The sequence below is a fragment of the Cuculus canorus genome, chromosome 12, assembly GCF_017976375.1.
Source record: "Cuculus canorus isolate bCucCan1 chromosome 12, bCucCan1.pri, whole genome shotgun sequence".
Taxonomy (NCBI): Eukaryota; Metazoa; Chordata; class Aves; order Cuculiformes; family Cuculidae; genus Cuculus; species Cuculus canorus.
Window position 1 is genome coordinate 12,640,179 of NC_071412.1, and position 14,835 is coordinate 12,655,013.

General features: G+C 38.9%; 1 protein-coding gene across 6 annotated transcripts in view; it reads left to right on the plus strand.

The window, feature by feature from the left end:
* The window catches only part of LRRC28 (leucine rich repeat containing 28), a 54,622-nt gene that overhangs the window by 19,769 nt on the left and 20,018 nt on the right, over window positions 1–14,835 (plus strand). For 4 of the 6 annotated variants that reach the window (XR_008451877.1, XM_009565072.2, XM_054077746.1 and 1 more), the window contains one exon: window positions 13,757–13,963. The exons of 1 other annotated variant lie outside the window; for it this stretch is intronic. Coding sequence is in view for 4 of the 5 variants with exons in the window: in XM_009565072.2 (XP_009563367.2) it covers window positions 13,757–13,963 (207 nt within the window). In the remaining variant the exon portion in view is untranslated. Of the gene's footprint in view, window positions 1–9,823; window positions 9,873–13,756; window positions 13,964–14,835 lie in introns of all 6 variants that reach the window. One more of the 6 variants, XM_054077747.1, reaches the window with a different exon arrangement.

Consider the following 14,835-nt stretch of genomic DNA (forward strand, 5'->3'; position numbering starts at 1 on the left):
AAATTGTGTAGTATTTTTCTGGTAAACTCAATTTGAGATTTCAGTTAATTGATAAAGTACATATTAAAAGAAGTGTCTGACATGTCCAAGTAACTTCTGACCTTTGCTTAAAACTCAGCCAGTCACATGGCATATGTAAATATTAAATGGAAAGAAATCTAAAATTGATTTCAATACTAGAGTGAGAAGAATTCTTTAATGGATAATTAAATCAGCAATAGGGCTGTGTGGGAATGCTACTACCACATACAGGTCCTTCATCTATGTGATTCTATGTGATTCATTTAGTAACGTACAGAGTAGTCTTCCAAGCATCTGATGGAAGAAATGACAACCTGAATTTTTTAGGGTATGTGAGAACAGAGCCCTGATGGAATTAATCTACCCATCTCTGCTCTCTACTGCTGCAATCATTAGAGCTGCCACTTGGGAACAGAGGGCTTCTGAAAGAAAGTCTCTTGACCTTTGAATATACTCCCAACGACATGTTGAGCCGGAGGCCACAAGACAAAAGTGGGAAGTTTATGCAGCGATATATAACTTTAAAGAATATTAAGTTGTCATTGCTGCTTTGATCAGTGATAGAGTATACTTCGATAAAACTCAGATAAAGGGCTTCAGGCTGTAGCATCAAAACAATGCATTCTGTTCCTTTTAGTTTGAAAAATCTATTTCTACAGTCTGTTTTTAAAAAGGGAATGTGCTTGAGAGAACTGATTAGACTTGGCACACAGACCTAAATAATGAAGGTCAAATAGAATTATTTAGGTTTTATGTTTTGATTGTTTGAAAACTTGGATTTGAGATTTATGGAGAGTACTCATTGTCACACAGTTGTATACCACAGAAAAAAATAACTGCAACTGGCCACAGGTTGGTTTGAATTCAGTAATTAGTCCATTTGTGGTATTTGTTTTATGTGAGCTTATTGACTGCATAGCAGAGGAGAGGAAGAAGTGGAGTGTCTTCGGTTACTTTTGGTCAGTCTTATTCCTGTGGAGTTGAATCTAAGATGCACAAAAGCAGACTACCAGGAATTTAATTTTGTAATCCTGTCTTGCAGTCTTGCTCTGAATGTTTGAAGGCATTTGTTACATAAATGTATCTGAAAATCCATAGAGGCTATGAGAACGAACATTCGTAGTTGATTTCATTTTTTGTGTTACCTGCATGGGCTCTAAAGCTCTACAGATCATTACTCCATTCATAGCTCTGGCAAATCGTTTCCCGCTCCCCAAATTCTTGGTGACATCTCTGATCATCTTCCTAACTGAGAAACTGTGGTGCTTCAGTGCTTGTCTGGCTGATTTGCTGTACAACTGTTGAAAATGAACATAATCACTGTTTTGTTTATTATGGTAGAATGCTTAGATCTATGTTAATCAAGGTGGGAGGGGGGGAGTAGGGGGAGGTGTTGGCTTTTGTGCTTTGAAAAAAAAAAAAACCTATCCGGAAAAAGAATCTTTAGGATTTTTCTACTTTATTTTTATGTAAGAAAAAAACTACATTAAAATAAAACACATCTAAGTTACTGTAACGTTCTTTAAGGTGTCCTTCCCCTCCTTTTGGAACGTTTGCCATCAACATGCTGAATCCTCTGCTGAGAGCACAGCAAAGCCGCCCTCTTGGAATTTGATACAGGGGTTTTTCCATGTTATGGCTGGCAACAGTGACTTTCTGAGCAACGTACCTTGGGGCTGTCACGAGGTGGATTCTCCTTCTTGCGCAATACATGTATTAGCCTGTCTTTATAAGAGAGAGAATACGGGACTTATAATAAGCTTTTTCTAAATTGATTACAGAAATCATCACTTATTATTGAGAATTAACATATTCCATGAAATTAACCCGAACTGGAGTGGTCACATGGTGCCTAACATTAGACTAGCTTCCTGAGTGAAGGAATTTCAGGGAAAGCTGGTTGGTAACCCGTCTGTCAGCACTGAATTCTTCTGCTGAGGATGTTGATAGGAAAGATCTGAATTTACTGGTTGCCTGGTTCAAGGCACATGTGATATATATATAAGTACACTTCTGAAACATCAGAACAGATGCCCTTTCAAATACTTGTAAAAGTCTTTGTTTTAGAATGGTTACCCAAAAGTAAAACTAAACTTAAAGGGGGTTTTAAGATGCTCAGGGCCTCTCTCGTAAACGCTTGACAGTTGCTGTTCACATGGGTGAAGACAGATGTGTATAGACAAGGCTGAGACTAAACCTCAAGGATGGAGAGATGCATGTGTACTGAGAAAGATGTGTTTCATATACGCATGGTGTGTGTGTTTCTGTAGTGTGATACTTCTTTAATACAGAGAGTCTGTTCAATAGTATATTAGTCAGGCTTTCAAAGAGCCTCAGCTTTGAACAGATATTAAACTGCGTGTCTTTTTTTCTCTGAAGTTTTTCATCTGTTTGTAAATGTGAAAAGGGAAATGGTAGTGGTAGTTGCTTTGCGAATTCCAGGTTTACTGTAGAAATGCCTTACCAATTTCAGTACGCTACACAGCCGAAGGGCCCTAACTCTGTGTTGATGCACTGCCTTATTTCAGGAGGGTCTTCAGAAAGAAGAACTAAGCCATACAAGCAAAATCAGCTTTCAGGAGGGTATACATGCTTATCACTTTTACCGATATTGGTTTAAAATAAACAAACAAATGGTAGAAACTGCATTAATTGTATCCTTGACCACTGTAGCAAGGTTGGTAAAAGATACAGCGTGTATCTGCTAACACAGCACAGGCTGCAAACTTGTTCACAAACTCAGTAGTTTTTAGTCCATAGAGCCTATTAAGCTAATTAGTTTTCAGAAGAAAGTTACCTTTTAGCTGGACTAAAATAACTTACTACGCATTTTTCATGTAAGACCCTATACTAATTTGAAATTATAGAGATTCTCTTTTGTTGCACCAAATTAATATTTGTGACAGGAAAAAAATTTGATCTTGGAAGTTTCTGTAATTTTTAGGGTTGGATATTAAAAGTTAACTTCTTTTCCCCTTAAACTCTTAAGTCTTTCTTCCCAAAGTTCTCTGTGAATATGCTCTTGTCTCTTTGGTTCCCTTGGTTTTTGTCTTTCCCTAAGCTCTCTAACGTATGTACAGTGATTAGCTATGTTAACGGGTAGTTGATTTTACTTGTGCATTAAGCAAACACAATTTGCTAGTAGGACTTGAGTGCTCAGGGAAGCTTGCAGAACAAAGTCATTCAGTCTTTGAAAGTGAACAAACACAAATTGTTAGTGCTGTGGAATAGAAGAATTTTATAATGTATTGATTTCTATTTTGACCTTGCTGGCCAAATATAATTTTCTTTTATACATACCATTGTGAGAGAGTTTAAATACTACTTGTTATTGACATCCTTGTTTCTCCTCAGCTAATCTAGTAAATAAATTGAGGCAAAATAAAATGCGTCATTTACTGACATTAAACGTAAATGGAAAAAGCTTTTAAAGAGAATGTATAGAACTGGAGGTATTACGTGAGATTAACTTTGCTGTGGTTCATGTCACACACCCAGAGTTTGGTACCTGTAATTCCGTTACCTTTATTTTATTGCAGTGGTATTTAAAATAAAGACCCATGTTTGATTTAGTATTGTCCAAATCTGCATTAAATTGTCATTCTTTATTGAAGGCTCTGATACGCAGCAGCTGCAAAGATACCCCAGCTGGTAATTATTTAATATCTGAGAGCTTTATGGACTAAGACTGCTTATTTGTGTTGCTAAAGGAGTGCAATTTGGAATCACTGAGTGAGGGGTTTGGAGTATAATTGCAAACCTGATTTGTCTACTTTGTGCTGGTTTGGAACACTAAACAGCAGTATCTTCCTCTCCTTAAGGTACAGCTTGCTGTTGCTCTCAGCATTTTGAAAATCAGGACAATGCTAGTGGTGTTTTAAGTCAGATGTCTTTTTTTTGGTGATAATAGTAGTTAGAAACTGTTAGTAGCTGGTCCATGCCATTTTCTCAGTAGTAACCACGTCATTATGATAGCTCCTGCCTGCCCTTCCCAACTGGTGTATTAGCCAGTCTGCTGGGTGGCCGCGCAGACACTGCTCAACACAAAAGCGCTGGGCAAGTGAGGGCAAGCCAGAGAAGCTGCTGTTAGCACTGCTAGAAAAGGCATCTGGATCCACAGTTGACATTTGAGAAAGATGCGCCTCTATTATATAGGAATCTTTCTTGTGAGTGTTTAGCCAGTCCCTACCCCGTAATTATTGTTACAGTTTGTGGTAACTTGCAGCGGCCTGGAGGAACTCTTATTTTCGTAGAACTTCAGTTAGAATAATGGAATCCTAGAAGTGTTTAGGTTGGAAGGGACCTTAAGCCCCTCCAGTTCCAACCCCTTGTCATGGGTAGGGACACCTCGCACTGGGTAAAGTTGCTCAAAGACACATTGAATCTGGCCTTCAACACCTCCGGGGAGGGCATCCACAGCTTCTCTGGGCAACCTGTGCCACTGCCTTGCTGTGCTCACAGGAAAACATTTCTTCCTAAGATCTCATCTAAATCTCCCCTCTTCCAGCTTAAAACCATTCCTTCTCGTCCTGTCCCTGAACTCCCTGATAATGAGCCCCTCCCAGCTTACCTGTAGGCTCCCTTTAAGTACTAGAAGGCTGCTCTAAGGTCTCCCCAGAGCCTTCTGTTCTCCAGGCTGAACAACCCCAATTCTCTCGGCCTGTCCTCGTAGGCAAGTGCTCCGCCCTTTGATCATCTTCATGGCCTCCTCTGGATTCTTTCTGGCAGATCCAGGTCTGTCCCATGCTGAGGATTCTAGAACTGAACACAGGGCTCCAGGTGAGGTCTCATGAGAGCAAAGTAGAGGGGCAGAACCTCCTCACTCGCCCTGCTGGTCACACTTCTGGTGCAGCCTAGGATGCAGTTGGCCTTCTGGGCTGCAAGCGCACATTGCCAGGTCATGTTGAACTTCTCATCCACCAGCACTCCCAAGACCTTCTCTTTAGGGCTGTCCTCAATCCATTCTCCGCACAGGCAGTATTTGTGCTTGGGATTGTCCCAACCCAGGTGCATGGCCTTGCACTTGACCTTGCACAGGCCCACCTCTCCAGTCTGTCAAAGTCCCTCTGGATGGCATGACACCCTTTCCCTTCAGCATGTTGACTGTGCCACACAATGTGGTGTCATTGGCAGGCTTGCTAAGAGTGCACTCAATCCTACTGTCCATGTCTCCAACAAAGGTGCTATATAGTAGCATTTCTTTGAAAAACAAATATGATGACTCCACTTCTGTAAGCATGGTTCCAAACTGAAGATGTTCCTTTAAATACTTTCCTTTCCCTCATCCCACTCAAATTTGTAGTTGTATTTTTTTCTTACAGCTACAGAGTTTACCTTCAGGGAAGAGGAGTTCTTTGGTGTCTCCCAATAGGGCGATAAGTGAGCTTTTCTTGGCTTGATATCACATAATATGTGCCTGATGAAAATCTAACCTGGACCTCTTGCTTTTGTTATGCATTTAGTTACTTCTTGGAGAGGAAGGAAAAAATACCACCAACCTCAAGGAGAAGAAGAATGATGTGTCTGTTTGCAGTTGGTTGGAAACAGTTGATAGCAACAGTCACAACAGACAGGTCTTGCTTAGATTATTTAGACACTAGCGTAGTAACAGGTTAGGAACTACTAATCTGTGTTTGTCGGAGAGACCAGTCCGTTCTGTGGATCTGACATTTTTCCTTTGAAGAAGAACAAAGGAAAAGGTTGTCCCAGAATTTATAGCCAGGACTGGCCTTGTCTCTGTGGCTTCCTGAGCTATCCTTAATCTCGCCTTAGGATCCTCATTTTGTTTGCCTTAGCTTTAAGCGATTATTGGTTTGTTGTACTTAAAGCAGGGCACTTAAGTAGACGTCTTTAGCTGGCCAGCAGCTTGAGTTCAAATCATTAGCTCTTTGTTTTATGCAGAGTATTTCTGGAAGGCTTTTTCTCCCCCTTTCCACCTATTGGTATTAGTGCAGTGAATTGTAGACAATGTGTAGCAGTAAAGATGGTAAGACATAAACAAAAAAAGAGAAACATAACAGGTCTCATACTTTATTCATGTCACATTTGTTTATGTTCATACCATCCAGAAAAAGGAAAACAGCTGCTCCTCAAAGGTTAAACAGCGGCAAAAATACATCACTTCCTAAATAAGAGACTTCCCTGTAGATGCTAAAAGAATTTTTCATGCAATATACGTGACAAAGTACTATTCTGTCTCTTCACCCTTCACTTTGGCTCCTCTATCCAAAATTTGGGATATCATTTAATAAAGTCATAGAATAATATTGATATATTAATTTCACATCTATTACTTATTTGTGTGGCAATAGTACCTTGGTACGGGGCAGTAAAGTACTGGACAGAGCACACTACAAAATGAAAGGATAGGTTGTCTTCTAAAAAAAATAACCCAAACAAACAAAATCCAAAACTAAACTAAGAAAACAGCAAACCTGATAATTTCATGGCCTTGAGTTACCTTTGTGCATAAACAATTTTTTCACCTTTTCCACTTTTATCATGTATGTTGATTTCTGGTATTTTTATCATCTGACTTGTCCTGTTTTCATTGAGACCATCCCATTATGGAAGAAAATTGAATTCCAAACCTGCTTGTGAAAGCATTAGGATATTGAAAGTTTCTGAAGTTGAAGGATGGCAGTTAAAAAAACAATACGTTATATGGAAGGACTTGGAAAGGTATCTGTCTTAGAGAATTTGAGTGGATGCATAGACTTAACTCTTGTGGCTGCTTCTGTTGGTGTTGTGCTGAATCCTGAAAAGTATGCCTGCCTGAAATAATTTCCTGCCTGAGAAGTTTTGTCTTGACTCAAAAACGGATTTACTTCTGTGGGTGATTTGCGGTGGTGGTTCACGAACAGCCAGTTAGACTCAAAATGTGATGCCAGTACACTGAGGGGAAATGTGGAGCACAACCTTGTAACCACTCTGGTTCTGTGCTCTCTATCTGGAACTTCATTACAGATGCTGAGGACAGCAGACCACGCTGGACCCATGAAATACAGAAGGCTGCCAGTTTTGTTAATTTGAGTTTGATTGTGGTAAAAGATAGGGAACCATTGACCTTTAGAAGAGTATGACTTAATGAGACCCTCATCCCTAATGTCTGTTTCAAACCACTTTTAGCTGAACTAAAATTACTATTTAGCAAGACTGGGCTTCAGAAAGCCACTTTCCTCATCTTAGCTTATGAATAATTGTGCAAAATAAATAGAGTTTGGTACTAAATTGGCAGGTGACATTTAGCAAGGCTGAGAAAAAAAGATTCTATTTGGGTATGTTCAGAGAAGTATATGTTTTTCACTAGGTTTTGGAGTTTGTCTAATTCTAAAGTCCTATGGAGAGGAGTTGATATAGTTCATCGCCGGAGTAGGTGAAACTGAGACTTTGGAACATCTTTGAGGGGTATTACTTAAATGTCTATGTTAATATATAGACAATCCTGCCCCAGAAAAATCTTTCCCCCTGTTCTTTCCAGTCAGAGTATTTGTGTGAAATGCAACCATATGTATTTCTTTAAAAGGAATATCAGCTGGTATTGGGGCTTTTCTTTTTCATAGACTTTTTATGGGTTTGAACTCGTATTCAGCAGCTTATTTAAAAACGGGTTATTCATAAAATCGTTGCCGCAGTATCACAAAATCTCTTCCAGTCCCTCTTCTTTTTTTCTTAAAACATTGGGTATGTATTAGCCTACACGGGGAAAATACAAGGGAAAAGTAATCTTCAGGTCTGTTAGGCTTGAGAAACAGAACATTTTTCAAGCTTTCTTGCATATCTTTTACTTTCTCGGTAAAAGATATGCATACAGCAATGTCAGAATGTAAATGTGGTTCCATTTACCTTCTTCTTTCTTTGTCCTTAAATCTAAGGATACCAATTTTAAGTTATGGTCAAACTTCCTTGTTTGAAGATGGCACAGGTCTGTCGTAAGGGCCAATTTGTGCTTGAAAATTTAATTTTTATGGGCTATGAAATGTGAGCTATGCAGTAGGACAGTAAATGTAATGTAGTATTTAATAGGCTATTTAATTTGTTTTAACCATCTTAAAATCTAATTACGTCCTCCTGAGACACCCCAGAGCAGATCTAAAGGAGATCTTTTCCCTCAAACTCACAGTGATTAAACTTATGTTTCCTGTCCGATGCAGTTTTAAACTGATAATAGTACCACATTTGCAACTCATAGGTATGTGTAGAGTCTTGCATTTTTTTTTTAACGGGACAGGTAATAAGCTTTGTAAGAAAGACTTGAAACACCTTTTGCTCACCATTTCATGATTTTGTAGGTCTAATAGGCAAATGCTTCTGGTACTCAGGTTCATGAAAGTTGATTAAAACAGCATTTCAGAGGTGAAGTATGGTAGCCACTCTTTCCTTTCCTGAATTAACCGGCTCTTTAGACCCCAGCGCAGAGAGAGATCACTGGGTCCACACAAACACAGTTTCACAATCACAGCCAGTCATCGCAGTTCTTGATTCTGTAAGGATTCGTAAGAATGTGTCCCTCTGGGTACAGCAGGCTGGAAAACATTATTCCATGGTATGTAACAAAGGCTTTTATTACAGAGTGCAGCCTGTGAATAGTGACTTGCTGGGATTGCAGAGTGGATGGCAGCAAGAGAGAGGGTCACCCCCATGTTAGAACCCTTTGGTAGGAGGGTGTTAGATTTAAATGTTTGCACGGTGATAGCAAGACATTCATTATCGCCTACAATACAAAGGTAAATTACATACTTCCTTGCTTCTCATAAAATGCTGTCTATGTAGAGAAATCAATTTATTTTCTCTGGTGGCTCATTGCCCTTAGGTAGTGAACAAGAATATCCAGTCCCTCTCTTCCTTCACTGAAGAGGCCTGAGTCGCAGCACATTCTTATCATGCTTATTTTCTTTTATTTTTTTTTTGTTCCATTTGAATCATTTAAGACGAAAAGCTTTTGCTCTTCTTCCTGTACGGTGATTTGCTTCTCTGCCACGTTACCAGTACTTCAAATGACAGCAAACCCAAGCTTAGTATTTTTTTACCAAGATACAAAATGGAAATTCTCAACAAAGTAGACCCTTGAGGAACACCACTACTGGATTTGGTTTTGCCCTCCCAATACTTTGACATTGAGATGTGATACTCTACATTACTATTAACCGAGAAATTTCATCAAAGAAAGATAAGCCAGTGTAACATGATTTACAGTTAGAAAAATCCAAGTTGCATTTTCACTCTGCTTTCTATTTATGTTCCAGTCATTGGTTACTCTTGATTGCTCTTCCCTCAGAAGAGTTGCTCTAAGATACCAAAGAGTGCCGAGTTCACGCTAACAGGGCTTTTTTGAACACAGGTCCTACACTTCTTCTCCAGCTCCAGGCTGCTATCCCAGAAAATGTCCTATTCATTGAAAAGCTTCATGCCCGAGTTTGCAATTTTGATTTATAACCCTTTTTTTCCTGTATTCTGGGATGGAAATTTTTAAGCAGCCTCATTTCATTTTAGTAATGGATGTAGTAATTTTCGGTGCTTTGTCCTTATTTAATGAGGTATCTGTCTCTGTCCTCATACACAGCATTATTCTTACAGGAAAAAATGATGCACAAAGCTAACTTAGTATTTGGTCTGTCGTCCTAATTTCTACTCCTTGTTGACACCAGTTCTAAATTTCCTGCTCTTTATTGTTGAGAAACCTTGTGTTCGTCTGTAAGTTCCCATTTTCATGGTCTCCTGGCAGTTTTCGTTTGAATTCTGCAGCCTGACCTCTAAGTGCCAGCTCTCTTTGCTGATCAGTCCCTTTTTCCGTTCCTTGTAGGTTCTCTGCTCTCTCTTAATACCCTGCTTTGAGGTGCATTCTCATGCAGGTAGGTCTGTAGCCCTTTCCTGTCCTCTTTTTTCCTTTACTTGGATGGAAAGACTTGGATAACATTTGCTTTAAAGTAAATACATGCCTTCCATACACACAAATCTAATTGTGTATGTGTTTCGTGTATCTTTTGATGAAGTTTTGGGTTATGGCCCAACAGGGAAAGGTGAGATTGCTCTTGAAATGTAAAAAAAAAACCCTCTTAGTTATCTTTGAGTCATGTATCTGGGGGGGGGGGGGGGGGCGGGGCTGCACCCCAGAAGGTTAAGGAAGTTTGTATTGCCTTTGGCAATCACTATATGTTGTATAGTCTGCTTACTTCCAAATATTTTTTTTTCTTCTTGTAAAACCATGGAAATTAACTTTAAGAACTGGCATTTAAGCCATCTGACTCAGAAATAGCTTGGATTTTTTCACTGATGCTAGATGTATATACCAATACAGTCAGTTTTCTTAGGGCAATAGTTTTGGAAGTTTCCTGAAATTGTTTCAATGTTTCACTTTCTTTTTTATAAGAAGAGGTATGCTGATGTTTCTCTTCTGTGTTGAGTGACAAACCTATCTGGCAGTTTCTCTTTTGAAAACCCAAACGCATAGGATGACCAGTACACTTGTCCCATTCTCCGAGTGGCCATAGTAATCCCTTCTGAATCTTCATAACATCGAGGATGAAAAAGATGAGTGAATTACTCAAACACTGGCAGCTTTAGAATACAGTCCGAAGTATTTATGTGTACTTTTGTGTCACTAAAACCACTTTCAGAAGACTGTAGGCAGGACTGGGTACGCGCCTGTGTTAAAGTTTCTGTGAGGTAAGGTAGTAGGTGGATTTATAGTCTGTCAGCCACGTTGTGTGTACTGCGCCGTGAACACATTTGTACCATATGGCCAAGCCACAGAGTTGCCCAGCTGTGTGTGAAGGCAGCAATTCCTTCAGGTGGACGCGGCTGAAACGCTTGGGTTCAGAGAATCAGATGGGAACATTTGGACTTGGGTCTTTCTGAGTTAGAAGCTTAAGCAAAGCTACTGAGTGTTTTTTTCTGGCCTCTGATTTCAAAATGTGCTCTGCCATGATGATTTTGATGGTGTTAACCCTAGAGCTAATATAAATGGTAAATTAAAAATTTGTGGATTTAATTTAAATATAGTTGGAACTCCTCAATGTGCTTAAATGGTGAAGTACAATGCCTGTCTCTTTCTTATCCTTGGGAGGTGGGGGGAATCTTTGAAGAAAGTCCCTTCTTTGTCAGTTCTTTTTACTGGAAAATAGCTATTTTCTTTTCTGAGTCTGACTGAAATTTCCAAAGTCTACCTTTTATGTGTCTTAGTGCTTGATGAGGTGATAGCAAGAGAGAGATTTGCAAGTTTTTCACTGTTTGTAAGCCAAGGCATCCTTCAGTATTTATGTTGCAAGATTTTTAAATCCTGGATAATAGTATTTAGTAACTAAAAGCTTGAAAAAAACTATTAATAGACTGTTTATATTTTGTGTTATTCCTCTTTATTGTTTTCCTTTGTGTTAATGAGGTTGAAACTAATTTCGCGTCATTACTAAATGCATGAGCATGTTCCTCAAAATGAGCTTTCAGCGCTATGGTGGGGAGTCTGGGGGTTATATCTTTAATCTGATGGCACTTTAAGTTGTTTGGTTTACTTCTCAGCTTCACGGGGCAGTGCGTGTTTCTGTAACATATGGCACTATATGTTGAAAGTTGATGTTTACATCTGGTATGCATTGGAAGATTAAGGTAGAGGGGATGAAATTTTGGGCAAGTATGTGTTTTTTGGATGAAGGATAAAGTGAGAATACTTCTATTTCCTCTTAGATTTGAAACATATCGTTCTAGCAATGCCTTTGAAACTCTGCCAGCTTTGCCAAGCGTAACATTTATGGGATTTTGGACCTAAACTGAATTAGAAAACTGGTTTTAGTGGCAGAGAAAAAGGTTAGCGCATGAAAATAGCTAGGCCTATTATTGACTGCATGTGGTCAGTGGTTTGGCTGAATGTAGGTGGCTCTTTTCCTGTCACTGTTTTCAAGCATATGGCTTTGTTTGTCATGAGTATAAAACTCTTTAAAAAGTGAGTCCTACTGCAGTTCTTTTGCACAGTAGTCTTTTGCTATTTATTTTGCTTTTGCCATTCATTTTCAATCTTGTAGTAGAAGAAATAACTTGTAAATAAAGCTTATGATTCCTGTTGACATCAAAACTAAGAGGTTTAAAGAATTTGATTATTTGTGTATAGCAGCTGCTTCTGTCAGGAATATTTTATAAAAGGATCCCTATCCTGTGCTGATGATTCTTTATTGTAGTTAATGCTGGGATTGTTTGCAGTGGGCAGAAACTCTTTTTAAATGCACACTCACGTTTTGTTTAATTATTACTTTTGTGACAATCTCTAATATTGAGTAATAACTTCTCATTTTTTATTTTCATTATTTCAGTCTTGAAAGTAACATTTATAGCAGTTTTTCCCAAGGTCAGCTGCAGATTTGCCATTTCTTTTGCCTGTTGTGTAGGAGGCAGCTTGAAATGTAACTGGTGTTTTGTTTTCTTTGGGTGTAGCGTACGTGGTGCCACCTCAGAGCTCAGGGAACAGCGAATTTTCTAGCTCCTGCTGCAGAGAGAGCTTTAGGGTACAACAGGTTCTGTTTAGCTTTAAGTTAAACAGTGTTACCCTATTTATATCTTTTTAAAAGAACCTGGGTGATAGAGCTGTAAATTGTGCAGATTGTGGATTGTGTAGGTTGTCTGGTGTTTTCAGTTTAGAAAATTCTAGTGAATCTTGTTCTAGCAGCTATCAGATGTGAGAGCTGGTTTCATTCTGCCGAGAGCAAAGTACTTTTGGTTCTGCGAGATGCTGAGAATTGCAGTAAGAATCAGGGGTGCCAGGCACTTCTTGAGTTGATTCCATTGCTGTAAACTTAAAAACAGAGCAAAACTGTTTACAGTTTCCCCATAGTTGGGGAAAATAATTTATAGAATTATCCAATTTTTAGATTGAATGTAGAGAGAACCTGTAGAGCTGCTTAATATATTTGTCAGTCCAGAGAAGTCCATCCTAGTCCCATGCGATAGACAAAGAAAGTGAGGCTACCTGTGTGATCACATCTTGCAGACTTTTATGGACTTCATTTGTAACCTATATAGAAAAATGCTACAATGCTATTAAAACCACAAAATATACTTTCAAAAATCTTAAAATGTTACAAAAGAAAATCTCTAGAAGCTGTAATTATTGCAACTATATTTTAGAACTTATTGCAATATCTTCCTACAATATAACATAACAGTATAACTTACAAGTTATGAAGAAATCTTTTTTTTTTCTAATTTAAATTGGGTCTTTTGAGTTGTGTTGTGAAGACAGAGCTGCTGTTCCTAAGCATGCTTAGTGAAAGACTGTCACTAAGCAAGGAGTGCTATGCATGTATTTTTATTTCTCATTGCAAGAGAATCTTAAGTAAGGTGGATATAAGCATTGCTTCCTCAAATGTTTAAAAAGAGACTATATTAATTTGAATTTGCATGAATAAGAGGTCATGCAAAACACCCTTAATAACAGCAAGCTATGTAATATTATTTGTTTGGGGCTGGGTGGGGGGTTTTTTGCTAGTTCTGTTTTAAAACCAGGAAACTGTTGATATTTATAGCAGTAATTATGACAGTTTAGGAATGTGCTATCTTGAGAGATCTCATATTTAAATGTATTGGCTAAAGTGTCAGGTCTGAACAGGGACTGAAAGAACAATATCTGAAGAGAAAAACAGCACCGCTAACTGATAACTTTTGGGTTGGATTCATATGAGATGATTTTTGTGGTCTTGTTTGTGAAAATAGTTATATTAATAATTCTCAATGCTTCCTGTTTGGGTTGCAGAGGTTGGAGACCTGAGGGAACTGCAAACGCTGGACATTTCAACCAATCGTTTGATAACGTTACCTGAAAGGCTGCATATGTGCCTTTCGCTGCAGTACTTGACTGCAGACCGGAACCACCTGTGGTACGTGCCCCGCCACCTGTGCCAGCTGCCGAGCCTCAATGAGCTCTCCATGGCTGGAAACCGCCTGGCGTTTCTGCCACTTGGTGAGTCACCACTGTCCCTGGCGTGGGGGCTGGTCAGAGCAGAGACAGGAAAACAAACTTTTTGTCCAAAAAAAAAAAAAAAAGCAACAAATTATTTTAATTGATGTTTGTCCTTACAAACTCTGCTTATGGAGTTGTCACACTGATCAAATTGTTGGAAAATATATTTATTATAAACAACAAGAAAAATGCAGGTTAAGGTTTCGTGTCTGTTTTAAAGCAGTAGGTCAGCTATCAAGTTTGCTTTATTTTTAGCAAACTGAGGGGGAAAACGTTTAAATGATGTTGTGTTTAAATATAGTACTATGTAATCTGAGTTCTACCACTTTGGGTAATGATCTGTTTCTGTTTGCTGGAACTGGTGCTTTGACTAAGATTCCTTAGCTAGGGTTTAAAGCTTGCTATGGAATCCCAGGAACTCCACAGAAAATATTTTTCATCATTAGGAATGTCAGCACTGCATAATGTAGCAAAGTTAGTTTGTTCTGTGTATAGGCATCCATCAAAACTTCCACAGTAGTAGCCCAGGCAAGAATTTCTCTGCCTTTCTCTCAACCCTTTCAAGTTTGGAAGCGTAGAAGCAGAACTTTACAAGCAGGAGGTGCAGTCAGCATGGGCTGGTTTGTTGTGGGAAGTACTTGTGTTGTCATTGAGTCTGGACTGTGTAGCCTGTTTGTGAAAAGCAGGGTTTGTTCCTTCTTAGCGCTGCCACAGGGTAATCTCTGCTGAAGCACAGACGCGTGCAGCTCTATCCTTCGAATAGCCATTAATACTTTATCTAGAGTGCAGTCAGAGTTTGGTGTTAATTAGGTGCAGATGAAGTTATGATAATCACATTGAAAAGAAGCTGAAGATTGAGTTGGCTAAAAATG